A 15,507-nucleotide genomic window follows, 5' to 3' on the forward strand; every position below is an offset into this window, starting at 1 on the left:
AGGCAAGACTTTGGCCTAGATTGCAGCCTTCGATTGACTTTGAGTCACTCCTTTTTATATGTGTAGTATCCCAGGAACCTTTGCCAGTTATTTGGTAAACATTTTAGAAGCTGCCGGTGTTAATTGTTAGGAGACCAGTTTAGCATTTATATAGTGTTGACGCTGTGCCCAACACGGTTCTGTGCTGTATCTTCCTTAGCTTATTTAATTTTCACAATATGTCTGAGTTATACATTATCAGTCCCCTTTTACAGATGAGAAAACTAAGTCATACAAAGGTTAAGTGAATTTTCATCAGTGCTTGAGTAGGTTAACAGTTAAGTTTAAAAGACTAATTTTTTTTTAATTAAAGAAGAGTGTTGAAGCACAGGCTAAGAAAAAATGAAATTAATAACCTGAAAGTTAGACGTGCAATATTAATCAGACACTGGAAAAAGTGATCAAACTTTTAAATAATTTTTCTAAAGCCCCTGTGTGGCCTTGCCACTAAAGGGATGCCAAGGTAAGTTTATCCCTGGAAAGAAAAAAATCAGTGTGGCCTCGTTCTGTTTTGACCATACGTCCCTGGAGAGGCAGCAGACAAAGGAGATTATGAAGAAATCACTTTCTAACCAAAGAAATGCTTTTACAAAAGTCTTCAGATTTTGTAAGGGCAATGAGCGTAATTTCTCAGGGGCTGGCAAGCAGTTCTCAGCGCGTCTCTCTGAGGAGATGTGGGTGAGCAGTGGCCCCTGAGCTCAGCCTTGGAGGTGAAGAGCTCAGATCCAAGCTCACGTTCACAGCCCAGCTGAGTCTCTTCAAGCTGTTAAGAAGTCACTGAGATTCCAGTATGTCTACAAATGCCTGGTGGATAGAAAAAGCTCGCTGTTTGCTCTTGTAGCCGTGCGTGAGCTGTCTGCAGGGGCTGGGGAACAAGATTAAGTAAGTGGCTGAGCGTCTAGGAAGCACCCTTCTGTGATTTCCCAGGTTCTCTCTGAGGACCTGCGGGTCCTAGGCACTCACTGTAAAAGACGTTAACTAAGGAATTAACTTATTAAACCTCAGGGAAAGAATAAAATACTAAGCTCTACTTGTGTTTGTACGTTTTGAGTTTGTGGTTGTTTCTTTTCTAGGTCCTCATAGAGAATGCTAAGAAGCTAGGACTCCGGTGCCACTCAAAAGGGACAATGGTCACAATCGAGGGACCTCGTTTTAGCTCCCGGGCAGAAAGCTTCATGTTCCGCGCCTGGGGGGCGGATGTTATCAACATGACCACAGTTCCAGAGGCGGTCCTTGCTAAGGAGGCTGGAATTTGCTATGCCAGCATCGCCTTGGCAACAGATTATGATTGCTGGAAGGAGAATGAGGAAGAGGTAGGTGGAATTCTCTTCTGGACGAGTATGGCCTGGGTTTCCAGGTGCCTTGAGAGCCATTAAGAGAGTGTCTTAACTATTTGTCTCTCTCGCACTAGTTCCAGAAAGTGTCCTGCTACCAGGTTGTAAAGTCAGCTTTTCATACGTTGCCACATACTTTCTGTAGTTCCCACTGGAAGTTAAGAACAAAGATCTTCATAGGGAAGAAAAAGACACTGTTATCCAAGGGTCAACAATGAACAGTACATTGTAGGCATGTTGGGGATCATACTGAGACTTGGGCCTTATTTTAAGGATAAAGGGTCTTTTGGTGATAATTTCCTTATGCTGTGCTGCTGTTTATTATGTTTGTTTTCAAAGGGAGAAACCTATTACGTCTTCCTGGTAAGAGGACTCTATATTCATACCTGTCTGTTTAACTTACCCTGACTGGATACCATCCTTGGTGTAGGAACACGACAGCAAACAGACAAGTCCCTAAGGGGCTAATGCTTTGGTTTTGGGGAGGGGCGAGGGGTAAAGGTTATGCAAACCAGTGTGAGAGCAGATTGCTTCCTGCCTTGGCTTTCTGCTCAGCCTGGTGACGTTTGTCTCCTCCTCTGCAGAGCTAACAGTGCTTCCCTTTAGTTGGCCACAGGGAGTTTGGAAAGCATACAGTTAGAGCTACTTCAGTTAAAAGCAGAGAAACTGAACCCTGTGTAAGTGGAAAGGCGTGAAGGTAAATACTGTTAAATGCCACAAGGAAGGCAGAGTCCAAGATGGCATCATCTCAGCCAGCCATGTGTGTCACTGTGCTTCAAACCAGATGTGCAGCCTGGCGTGGGGGGAAGGTTTTTGTGTTGCTAAACCCATCTTCATGTTGCCATTGTTCCATTTACCTGGGACACTGGGCCCATTATTTACCCCATTACTCTTCTCTAGGATGGAGCCGGGGCTTGGGGGTGACGGGTGTGAATTGTTTAGTTGCAATTCTGACCTTGCAGGGTAACTAGGAGAGTTAAACCAAATGATATATGCTGAGCAACTGGAATAGTGCTGCTCCTAGGAGGGTGGTCCTCAGATGGGAGCTAGGATGGAGTTGGGGGTGGGGAGATCAAAAACAAGTTTGTGAAGAAGGAAACTTTTGAGATTTGAGCTGAACCTTTTGATTAGATTAGATTAGATTTGAATGTGAGGAGGTTAGTAGAAAGGGCGTTTTGGGTGGAGCCCTGGAGCAGGAACAAAGAAGAGGAAAGAGAGGTCCGATTCTTTATGAAATATCAGTCACAGGAAAAGAGTAAATGTAGGGTAGATGTCTTGGATGCTTTATGACTGCATTCAATGACTCCACTTAAGACATGTGTTTACCTGTAGCTGGCAGGCACCCAAGTTGTCACTGCTTTGTGTTCCCACAGTAGTGGGCCCTTCCCTCTGCTATGGTGCTCATCATTTTTTTCTAAACACATTTTGGTGTTTGTGAGAAGTGTCTGGACCTTATACTCCAGGAAATAGAGAGAAAACTACATTCATGGTGACCCTGAATCTTAGAGGTTTTCTAAGCATAGTGAAGTGCGACAAGTTCTATACCTCTCATTGTCCATTTTATAATCACAACTGGTTCCAGCTTTTCCTTGTGAGGCAATTTTAGTCATGTACAAAGTAGGCAATAGTATGAACTACCATGAATCCAGAATCCAGCGTCAACCATTATCACATCAACTTACAGTCAATTGTATTTCATCTACGCTCTCATCCATAATTTTATCCATTAACATGTCAGGAGATATCTAACATAACTGCATCATAGTTATCACATTCAAGCAATAATTCCTTAATATAGCCAAAGTTCAAGTTTCTAGTTATTGCAAATATCATAAATGATGTTATCCAAAAAGAAATCAGGTTTTTTGTCCCATAGAGTTTCCCACAGTCTAAATTGCTGAAATCGTCTCCTTAGGGTAGGTTAGCAGGTTGTTCTGTCGTCTGTTGTTTTCTGTAAATTGGCAGCTGGATCTACAGGTTTGATCACACTCAGGTGTCATATGTAGTGATTTGTTTTTCCATCAGGAAGCACATTAAAATGAGTTGTTCATTTGGTTTTAGTTATTTTTGTTTTGTGATCTTAGCCATCCATTCATTGATTCATTGGGAGCTGTAACATGAAAAATGATGATCCATTGATTCCATCATCTTTCTTTATTGGAAGACTTCTCTAAAGGGAAATGTGCTGATCTTCTGACTGGTTATCCAGTTTGGCAACAGTTTTAAGACTGGAATTCATTCTCTGGACATGGAGAGAATAGACACAGCTTTCCAGAGCATGCTCGCACATTATACATCTGAGGGAGTTCCTCAGACACCATATTGAAAACCAGCGGTGCTTTTTAGAAATATCATTGAGTTACTCCAAGACCTCCCCACTGGGACCAAGACCATCTTGATAAATGCCCAGCTTGCAGGGCTCCAGATTGAAACTGGGGTAAACTGACCACGCAGGTCAGGTAGGAGCTCAGGAAAACATTCCATGAACAGCAGTGGAATTTTTAATTTCTGGCAACATCCTGTGCCGTTGTTTCTCTAGGTTTCAGTGGACCGGATTTTAAAGACCCTGAAAGAAAATGCCAATAAAGCCACAAGTTTACTCCTCAGTACCATACCCCAGATAGGGTCCATGGAATGGTCAGAGACTCTTCGTACTCTGAAGGTGAGTATCCTCAGCCATCTGCAAGCAGACGCTTCCATAGGCCCTCAGCTGCCTTTTCCTCTTATTTGCACTTCAACCTTGGTCCCTCTACTCATGTATTTTCTACCAGCCTAGAGGTTTTCTACAAATTTTCATGTCATTTATAGTATACCATCCTAACCATTTGTGAAACTGAGTAGTCATATATTCTGCCTCGTAATGCAAGACCATTGGAAGGTGAGGTGGGGAGCGTTTTCTTATCTAGTCTGCCAGGTTGTTGGCACTGTCCCGTTCTGCAGTGTGTCTCTAAGTCTTCCGAAGATTCATAGTGCCTGCTCTGCCCGAACCTTACATTGCTGACAAAGCTGTTTTCTCTTTGGCAGATCCATGCAAAGTGTCGGCAGCCTTTAAAGCTGAGACACTGACATAGCAATACCAAAATGGTGCTGGGGGCTGTCTGCTTACGGTTAATGTTGCATCACGTGAAGACAGTAATTCATGGTGAACGTCAGATGGGTTGCATATTGGTAGCTTTTCAGCTCCAGTGTAGTCGTGTGCTGCATAATGACATTTTGATCAACAATGGACTGCATATGTGACCGCGGTCCCATAAGATTAGTACCATATAGCCTGGGTGTGTGGTAGGCTGTACTATCTAGGTTTGTGTAAGTGCACTGTAGGTTGTTCACACAACGAAATCACTAACACCACAGTTCTCAGAACATAGCCCCATGGTTAAGCGAAGCATGACTGTATTAATTCCCAGACTATAATTTAAACTGACTGACAAGCTCAGAGATGCATGATTTTTATTTGGACATTTTATAACTCTCTGATCAAGCACATTAGATAAGGAGTTGCCTCACATTGGTCAGATATCACATTGACCTGGTATCCAGAGAGGGTAGCCTGCATATCCTGAGGTCTCCTAGAACACGCCTGTGCTCTTGGGTCTCATGGCAGTAGTTGAGAGAGGACTTGAGAGGTTGATGTAAGCCCTTCCTACACTGCTGAATTACCACTGAGGAGCCCTGCACTGAGAGTGACAGTTTTAGTGTGATGACATGATAGGGTAGTAAATGATTGACAGCTGATGGGTGTGGAGGCGCCATGATTTATAGTGTTTCCTGATTTACATGGTATAAATTCTCCAGCACAGCTGATTTCAAACTATCAGTATGAAGCCCCTGATAAGCTGGGAAGTGATACACACAGTCATTTCTTGCAAGCTGGTACAGGCAGGCTCACGCGCACCAGTGTAACTAGGGTGCCTCTCAGCCTTTAGGACTGCAAAGTCAGGGATACTGGAATTTGTAATCTGTCTTCCCTAGTAGACTTCAAGTCCCTAAGGAGCAGGAAATACGACTTTTAGTTTCAACCTGTATACCTAGGAGATAAATGTTCATTAATGAATAAATGACAGCTCCTTCCTCCCAAGACATGTGCCATCATAACTGAAGTGCAGGAAGCCCTTAGAATTATGAAGAAAAGGGAAACAGAATATAAATTCTAAGAATTGGAGAATGTCAGTTTGAACTAGCAACAGTTCCATTCAGATGCATAAAATGCAATAGAGCAGCCTGACTTCAGCTTGTCTAAATGAGCACACTATTGATTGGCGGGAAGTGTGATTCATACTTTGTGTTCCTGGGGCTAATGTTACCTGCAAGATGTGGTGGGGGCTTTTTTTCCTTCATTTAACTTTCCTGACTAACCCCTTTTTGACCCTAGAGTCTTGAAGATAATTTCTCAAGCAATAATTTCTTACTTCAGCTTCATTTTTAAGTAAAAATGCTTGGAAGGTAGAAATCAGTGTTCTCTTTTCCTTCTAGGAAGCTTCTGAAAGTGTGTGTAAAATTGTGTGGTTTTGGATGTCTGCGTTTTTAGAAAGCGTTAGTATGTGTAGTTTTCATCAGATTCTCCAAGTGGGATGTGTGACCTAAAGAGAGGAAATGAAGAATTGCTGCTCTAGACACAGTTGAGAATTGTGGCCTCCATTCTACAGCGTGAAGGAACCCCCAATCCCCTTATTCTGGGATCGTGTTTCCAGTCCTCCCAGCACTGAAATGTATATCATTCATTCACTCACTAATTCATTCCAGAAACACTCAGTGAGCACCCCCTGTAAGTCCAGCTGTGGTTTGCAAAGACACATGAGACTTGCAGTGATGAAGAAGACCCTACTCTTTTTGGACATACTACATATTAAAATTTCAGTGGACTTTTATTCAGCAGGATAAGATGAAAGATGGGGGTCCCATAAACGATAATCCAGACCGAGGGTTGTGTCCTGGTGGATGTGAAAGGGGACGGAGATAAGTGAGAATCAGAACAGTCCTCTAGATAAGTGTGATGGACGTCACTTTACAGGAAAGGAGAGTGAGGGACCAAGAGTTCGGAGCGACGCCGGATGTCCCACATCTGGTTAATGATTTTCAAACTTTGGTGAATGTGAGAATATTCTGGAGAGTGTGTTAAAAGTGTATGTCCCCTGAGACCTCACTCCATAAAATAAAAATCTGGTTTTTAACAAGCACTCCAGGTGATTATCATGCTCACACATCTGTAAACCCACTGCCTGTGGTAAGTTCTTGGCTGATCGTAATCTGTGCCTGCTTTCTTCCTTTCAGGATATGGCCCGGTTTTCTGTTTTATTACCAAAAGATTAAAACAGTGTGGCTGCCCAGAAGAGAAGAAGACTTTCTCATTCTACACATTTATTGAATTCCTGCCTAACTTTAAAAAACATGGAAAAGACATGCAGCTTTAATGCCCTTGCACGCTAAGGAGGAACATAGAAGACATTGCACGAGTCAGAGATGGCTTTTATCAGCCATGGACTGCTTCAGAAAACAGAAGGAAAGCAGATGACCAGCAAGTGTCTAGAAAATTCTTACACTTTAGAAAAAAGACAAGAAGATATCATTCACCCTCCCCCATTAAATTTGTAACAATAAATGGTGGGAGGTGGCATCTAATTTCCTATGTTGGCAAGGAATAAGAAGAAGAAATGGGACTCTTAGGTCATTTATTGGTGTGACTGTAAATTGATACAATCTTTTTGGAGGGCACTTTGGTAAAATGTATCAAAAGGCTTAAAAAATACACCCTTTGTGCTGGTTACTCCTAGGAATTTATCTTTAAAACATTATTGGAGATACATACAAAGAATTAGGTATAAAGAAGTATGTCCAATAGAGTGTTAGTTATAATAACAAATATTCAAAACAATCTGAAAATCCAAAAATTGGAGGTAAATTATAATTTAACACTAGATTGTGAAATAGCCAACTAGAGGTCATGTTTTCACATAATATTTGATGTTCTAAAGAAGTGGTGACTCTATAATATGAAATGAAAAAACATATATAAGCACTTTACTGATTTTGTTTTAAAATTCTGTACCTAAATGTACCAAAAGATTGGAAAGATATATGTAATCTTTTGTTACTGTATGTGGGAGAGGGATACTGGGAAATTTCAATTTTATTTATATTTTTCTGTCTCTTCACATTTTTATACAATGAATATAATCAAATAAAGTTTTTTTAAAAATAAAAATGGACTTAGAAAGATCCAGGTCTTGAAAACACACTGTTTCTGATAATGAAGCCAAATTTAAGATGGTAATACTAAGAGGAGTTCTGTTTGAGTTCCAACTTATTTTGTTACAAAAGAAGATCGCTAATGACTACATAGTCAGAATGATATTTGAGTTTGCAACAACTTGAGAAAAGCTGGGTGTTTAATACTGAGTCTTAAAGGTACACTATTTAAGGAACTATGTATATACATATAGTGTGCCAGATATTTCTTAAATTAATATTTGACTTTTTGAGAGGTGACGTCAGCATCGTGGCAGTGTGACTTGTTCCCTTTCTCCCCTCTAAGTTACAACTAAATGGACGTTCATTAACCAGCAGAGGATTCCCTACACAGCACAATAGGACGTCCGAGAGATCCACGCAGCTGTGCATCTGAAGGTGGGTGGAGTGGATCCCTGGGAGGCAGTGGAACTAGGTGAGTGCACCCCTCTCCAGCCCCCGTATCAGCAAGCCGGGTTGTGGATGCTCACACTATGGCCATCATGACTGTAAGTGGAGGCAAGGGCAGCCAGGGCTATGCAAATGCTTTCAGAGTTGTAGCCAGGCCCGCGGGAGTGCCCATCATGCTGTGGTAGCCCCGCCAGTGGGAAGCCTCTACACCAAGTGGTGGCAGCTCAGCCCCCATGCAGGCACTCACCCCTTGAGCACAGTGCAGGTGAGAAGTCACTCCACCCACTCAGAAGGTGCCCAGCCCATGGAGCACAGCAGCCCGTGGGACCAACCAAGTGGCGGCCCAGCTGCCACACAGGCGCCTGCCCACTGAGCACAGTGCAAGTGAGAAAGCACCCCACCCATGGAGCACAGCAGACGGCAGGGCCCACCCAGTGGCAGCTGAGCCCCCACAAAGGCACCTGCCTGCTGAGTGCAGCACATATGAGAAGGCATCCTACCCTCGGAGCACAGCAGGCTGTGAGACCCACCGAGTAGTGGCTCAGCCTCTGAGTAGGCACCTCTCCTGCCTAGCACAGCAGCTCAGCCCATCCCCAGCTGAGCACAGCAGCCCTGCCTGCACAAGAGTGACCTGCCCCCGGTTTGTGACCCACCTACTCAGCATAGAGGACTGGCCCAGGTGAGCTCAGCCTACAGAACATCTGTGGCCAGCCTGTACAAACGTGGAGCAGCCCTACCAGCTCAACTTCCAGCAGATGGAGCGGAATCAGAAAACACAGGTCTTGCTCCCCTGCAGTGGTGGCAGGTGGCATTTGTGACCAGATAATACCACAGGTGCACTTGCAAAGGATGAATTCATTGAACGCCATGAGGAGCTACAATAATACTTCAGAGCAGAAAGAAAGTGACAAATCTCTAGAAACCAATCCTGAAGTCAGAGAAGTTTACAATCTAAGTGATAGAGAATTCAAAACAGTTGTCATAAAGAAATTCAATGAGTTACAAGAAAACTCAGAAAGTTCAATGAGCTCAGGAATAAAACTAATGAGCAGAAGTAATACTTCATTAAAGAGAGTGAAACTAAAAGAAAACCAAACAAGTTCTGGATATGAAGAAAACAATTGAGATAAGAAATAATCTAGAAAACATAAAGAATAGAGCTGATGATATAGAAGACAGGAAAAAGCTTCAGGTAGAGGAGGAAAGAGAACTAAGATTGAACAGAAAATGAAGAAATTCTTTGAGAGATATCTGACTCAATTAAGAAAAGCAATATAAGGATCATAAGTATTTCAGAGGGAGAAGGGAGGGAAAAAGGAGCAGAGAACTTCTTCAAAGAAATAACAGATGAGAACTTGCCAAACCTGGGCAAGTAACTGGACTTACAAGTGCGTGAAGCCAATAGAACTCCTAATTAGATCAATGTTAATAGATCTTCTCCAAGGCATGTAATACTAAAACTGGCAAAAGTCAATGACAAAGAAGAAATATTACTGGCAGCAAGACAGAAGAAAATAACCTACAAAGGAACCCCTATCAGGCTTTCAGTGGATTTCTCAGCAGAAACCTTACAGACTAGGAGAGAGTGGAATGATATATTCAAAATTCTGAAAGACAGAAGCTTTCAGCCAGGAATACTCTATCCAGTGAATGCATTCCTTCAGATATGATGGAGAAATAAAAGCTTTCTCAGATAAACAAAGGTGAGGGAGGTCATTGCCACTAGACCTCCCTTGCAAGAAATGATGAATGAAGCCCTCCCACCTGTAACAGCAAGGCAAAGGTTTACAAAGCTATGAACAAGGAGATAAATAGGACAAATCAGAAAATTTCATGTCTCTATCAGGACAGGTTAGCAAGCAAATATAAAAGCTAAAGGGAAGTAAAGCATAAAAAGTAATTATAATCACTTCAGTTTAGTTACAAATTCACAACACACAAAAGAATAATTTGTGACAGTAATAACTCAGAGAGGGAAGAGGAAAGCGATGGAAGCTGCTTAGGCTAGTGGAGATAAGAGGCTATCTGAAAATGGACTATCTCATCTATGAGATCTTTTAGGCAAACCTCATAGTAACCACTAAACAAAAAATCAGAGCAGAACTACAAATCATAAAGAAAAAAACCATCACAGAAAACCACCAAACTGTAATGGCAGTCAGAAATACAAGGGGGAAAAAAACGTGGAAACACAGAAGACCTGGAAAAAAAGAGACAAAATGGCAGTATTAAGCCCTCATATATCAATAATCACTCTAAATGTAAATGGATAAAATTCGCCAATCAAATACACAGAGGGGCTGGAGGGATTAAAAAACAAGACCCAACAATATGCTCCCTCCAGGATAGCATGAATCTATATAGAGAATACCCTAAAGAATCCACCACAAAGCTATTAGAAATCATCAACAACTACAGCAAAGTTTCAGGGTAGAAAATCTACAAAATCTACAAAAATCAGTTGCATTTCTAAACACTGGTAGTGAACTAGCAGAAAGAGAAGTCAAGAATACAATCCCATGTACAATCACAACAAAAAGAATAAAATACCTAGCAATAAATTTAACCAAGGAGATGAAACACTTATACACTGAAAATTGTAAGAGATTATTGAAAGAAATCGAAGAAGACATACAGAAATGGAAAGATAGTCCATGTTCATGGATTGGAAGAATAAACATAGTTAGAATGTCCATATTACCTAAAACAATCTAGAGATTCAATGCAATCTCAATCAGAATCCCAGTGACATTCTTCATAGAAATAGAACGAAGAATACTAAAATTTACATGGAACAGAAGACCCCGAATAGCCAAAGCAATTCCAAGAAAAAAGAACAAAGCTGGAGGCAAGCCCTGACTTCAAAATATGCTACATAGCTATAGTAATCAAAACAGCATGGTACCAGCACAAAAACAGACACATAGATCAATGGAACAGAACTGAAAGCCTAGAACTAAACCCACTCATCTCTGGACAGCTAATCAACAAAGGAGCCAAGAACATACAACGGAAAAAGCAAAGTATCTTCAATAAATGGTATTGGGAAAACTGGACAGCCACGTGCAAAAGAATGAAAGGAGATCATTATCTTATCCCATACACAAAAATTAACTCAAAATGGATTAAAGACTTGAATGTAAGACCTGAAACCATTAAACTAATAGAAGAAAATATAGGCAGTACCCTCTTTGACATTGGTCTTAGCAGCATCTCTGAATACCATGTCTACTCAGGCAAGGGAAACAAAAGAAAAAATTAATGGGACTACATCAGACTAAAAAGCTCCTGCAAGACAAAGAAAATCATGAACAAATGAAAAGATAACCCACCAACTGGGAGAAAATATTTGCAAATCATACATCTGACAAAGGGTTAATTTCCAAAATATATAAAGAACATATACAACTCAACAACAAAAAAACAGACAACCCCATCAAAAAATGGGCAAAGCATATGGACACACATTTTTCCAGAGAAGATTTACAGATGGCCAACAGGCACATGAAAAGATGTTCAATGTAACTAATATTAGGAAATGCAAATCGAAACTACAGTGAGATATCACCTCATACCTGTTAGAATGGCTATAGTTAACAAGACAAAATAAGAAATGAGGGAGAGGATGTGGAGAAAAGAGAACTCTCCTACACTGCTGTTGGGAATGCAAACTGGTGCAGCCACTATGGAAAACAGTATGGACATTTCTCAAAAAATTACAAATTGAAATACCATATGATCCAGCTATCACGCTACTGGGTATTTACCCAAAGTTCATGAAATCAACAGTACGAAGAGACTTATGCACTCCTATGTTCATCACAGCATTATTCACAATTGCCAAGTCGTGGAAGCAATCCAAGTGCTCATTACCTGATGAATGGATAAAGAAGATGTGGTATATATGTACAATGGAATACTACTCAGCCATTAAAAAAAGACAAAATGGTCCCATTTCCAACAACATGGGTAGACCTTGAGTATTATGTTAAGCAAAATAAGCCAAAAACTGCATGATTTCACTCATATGTAGGAGCTAAACAAATGGATGAAGAGAACAGATTAGTGGTTGCCAGTGGGGAAGGGGGTTGGGAGGTGGGTGAAAGAGGCACATATATATGGTGATGGATAAAAATTAGACTACTGGTGGTGAGCTCAATGCAGTCTATAGAGAAACTAATAAGTAATAATGTACACATGAAGTTACAGAATGCTATAAATCATTATGACTTCTATTTAAAAAATTGAAAAAAATAAAGTTAAATAAAATAACTTCTTCCCAAGTGCTTCCCAAGTACATATGAATATAGCCATCTCCCGGTTAAAGTGGCTTCCATTATCACATACATCTTGATGCCCTCAAATCTACTTCTCTTTTGCAAATGGTTTTCCTGAGCTCTAGTTCTGTACATCCAATTGCCTGTTAATATCTCTGACTGGATGCCCAGCAGACACCTCAGACTTGAAAGGTAAATGCATTCTTCTCCAGCTTGATCGCCCCATCCCTAGACCACTTTTTCCTGTGCTCCCTATCTTGATGAATGGCTCCACCACCTACCCAATTGTCTGAGACAGCAACCTGGCCATTACCCTCTGCTCCTCCTCTCTCAACCCCCACAGTCAATTTGTCCTCAAGTCCTGTCAAATCTACCCCTTAGATATCTCCTAATTTTGTCTCCCAACTCTTGGCTTCCTAGTATCACTGCCTTAGTTCAGACTCCCATCTTCCCCTGCCTGAATTATTCACCAACTCTCTAACTGGTCTTCTTGTCTCCAGTATTAGCCACTCTATAACCAACCAGACCTCCATATGCTCCCAGATTCATCCTTCTACGTCACAAATATCACAGTGTTGCTTCTCTGCTTAAAAATGACTCTCCATTGATTTTTAGGATAGAATCTTAGTAGCTTTGTGCATGAGGCTGTTCATCAGAACACTGTCTTTACATTCAGCCTCTTCTCTCATCACCTCCTCTGCCAGACTCTTAATCCAGGCATAATTAGTTACTGTAAACCTGAGCCAACCTAGCCCTTTTCCTCCTTACGGAATACTGTCTCCAGCCAGCTTTGCCTGGCTTCCTCCTTCTGATCCATTGGAGACTGCATTCCCCCTAGAAAGCCTTCCCTCACCCCTCCATTCTGTGCTCCCTAGTACTCTGCAGCCATCCATCTGTTTATTTACTCATCAAATATTTATCCAGCAGTATGGCCCAGACAATGTGGATCTACTGTGAACGAGACAGTCACGGTCCCTGCAGCCCAGAGGGCATATTTGTACCTAGTTACTTATTCTTCGTCTCTCTTTAGATTGAGCTCTTGAAAGGCACAAATTAATGTGTCCTACTTACTTTTGTATCTCCAGTACTCAGCACTGTCAGGGCAGGCCGCAGTGGTGCCGGTCACTTCAGGGGAACCTCCAGCTGACAGTGGCAATGCGAGGTGGGATGCGCCTCCTGCCAGGGTCATCGGGGTGGTGGCGAGCTCAGCCAGAGTGGTGGGGGCCTGGGATTCAGGCACAGCCCCTCGGTGGCCCAATGCCCCGGCTATAGCAGCAGCTGCCGTAGTCCACGACGTGTCCAAGGCGGTGGAGCTCTGCCTTCTGTAGGGCCTCTACCTCAAGCCCATCACAAGGATACCATGAGCCCGGCCCTCCTGCCGCTGAAGTAGCTGGGAAGTCCATCTCCAACTGGGAGGCGATGGAAAGGCTGAAGGGCACGGTGCACAATCATCAGTTCTCCACCCTCCAGATTTCCAAGAGCACCGTGGACTTCATCCACTTCAAGGGCGAGGTGGAGAAAAGACTCCGGTCAAGTCTTTCGTGACCTGCCTCCACAGCAAGACCATCCAGCTCTGCGGCGTCTACAACATCCTCAAGTTGCCGGGCCGCCGAATTCAAAATCCATTTCCCCACCTGCCATAATGAGAAGGATATGAAGGAAATGCTGCCGGGAGAGAGGCCAGGACGTGATTCCACCTGGAGGGGCTGCCCTGCACGTGGGTCACCTTGAAGGAGTCGGGTTCAGAGAAGCCTAATGAGGACATTCTGGTCAAGGTGTTTGAGAAGTTTAAGGAGATACAGAATGTGGACATCCCCATGCTGGACCCCTGTTGGGAGGAGATGAGAAGCCAGAACTTCCACACATTAAGTTTGGGGGACACTTGACCCTGAAGGCATATGTCCAGAACCGTAGATACATGGGCTTTATCCAAGTCATGAGCATCTTGTGTGGGATGAAGCTCAGGTACAACGGCAAGGATGGCAAGGCTGTGGCCTCCAACTTCAATGTTTCTGTTGACTCAACTGCATACCTAAGTGATGCCTCAATGAAGAAACCACCGCGAAGAGAAGAAAAAAATCTCCGAGAGAAAGAGGCAGAGGAGAGGCAGAGAGCAGAGGAAGGGAAACAGAAAATGCTAGAAGAATTGGAGAGAGAAAAGAAAAAGAAAGGAGAAGCTTCGCAGGAGGGAATGAAAACAGAGGGATGGTGAATTCTGTTGGAATCAGAAAAACTCGAGGAGCTACAAGCAGAGGAGCCAAAAAGCTACAAGAAAAAAATAAAATTGGGAGAGTGGAAGCTGCTGCTGGCTCAGAGGATCCTGCAGCACATCAGCTGTTTGCCGAGCTGCTGGGCAGAGCCGAGGACCTGCCCGGGAGCGGCTGGTCTTGACACTCAGCAGGAAGCAACCGCTTCCTGTTCTGGGCTTCGACCTGTGCATTTCTCTGAAACTCGGGGCCAGTGTCACAGCCCCCCTTTCCTTGACTGGTTACAACCATCATTGAACTAAATAAGTGTTAATACCAAGAAAGAACTATATACCAGAAAAAAAATTTGGGGAGAGTGTGCAAAAACAATTTTTTATCATTTTAGAGTGACTCTCAGTAACATAAACAAGAAACTACTCTTGGCTAGAAAGCGCTTACACTAAGGGAGTCTAAACGAACCTGCGAGTGGTCATGCGCTGTTCACACCAGTCCTCGAGTTTCTTTCATGTATCTCAGAGCATGGTGGATCAGCACTATCCAGCAGAAATACAATGCAAGCCATACATGTAATTTTACACTTTTTAGTAGTCACATTTAAAAAAATAAAAATAAACAGGTCAAATTAATTTTAATAATATATTTATTTAACTAATATATCCAAAATATTATTTGAACATATAATCAATGTAAAATCTATTGAGATATAGATTCTATTTTTGGTACTGTCTTTGAAATCCGATGTTTATTTTACATTTACAGCACAACTCAAGTTGGAGCAGCCCCATTTCGGGTGCTCAGGAGCCACGTGTGGCTGGTGGCTGCTGTACTGGCCAGCACGTCTCTAAGGCAGAACAGTGGTTTCAGGTGGTACTTTTGCAGGAGGCCATTTTCCTCAGATGCAGTCTTAGGCTGAATCCTATTCTGTAAATGGATCAGGGCAGAGCTGCTCAGACTGGAGCAGAGGAGGGGTCTTGGAGCCCCATCGGATGCCCCCACTCTGCCCCTCCCACCACT

General features: G+C 42.5%; 1 protein-coding gene and 1 pseudogene across 6 annotated transcripts in view; both read left to right on the top strand.

The window, feature by feature from the left end:
* The window catches only part of LOC100065392 (S-methyl-5'-thioadenosine phosphorylase), a 31,998-nt gene extending 24,423 nt beyond the window's left edge, over nucleotides 1-7,575 (top strand). For 3 of the 6 annotated variants that reach the window (XM_001495991.5, XM_005605034.4, XM_070248540.1), the window contains 3 exons: nucleotides 1,113-1,352; nucleotides 3,913-4,035; nucleotides 6,645-7,575. In XM_001495991.5, coding sequence (XP_001496041.1) covers nucleotides 1,113-1,352; nucleotides 3,913-4,035; nucleotides 6,645-6,683 — 402 coding nt within the window. In that variant the 3' untranslated portion in view covers nucleotides 6,684-7,575. Of the gene's footprint in view, nucleotides 1-1,112; nucleotides 3,833-3,912; nucleotides 4,036-6,644 lie in introns of all 6 variants that reach the window. The other 3 variants (XR_011431469.1, XR_011431466.1, XR_011431467.1) reach the window with 2 other exon arrangements.
* Nucleotides 7,576-8,092: 517 nt separating this feature from the next.
* Nucleotides 8,093-14,677, top strand: LOC100065417 (A-kinase anchor protein 17A pseudogene; annotated as a pseudogene).
* Nucleotides 14,678-15,507: the final 830 nt, after the last annotated feature.

Source organism: Equus caballus, chromosome 23 (assembly GCF_041296265.1).
Source record: "Equus caballus isolate H_3958 breed thoroughbred chromosome 23, TB-T2T, whole genome shotgun sequence".
Classification (NCBI taxonomy): Eukaryota; Metazoa; Chordata; class Mammalia; order Perissodactyla; family Equidae; genus Equus; species Equus caballus.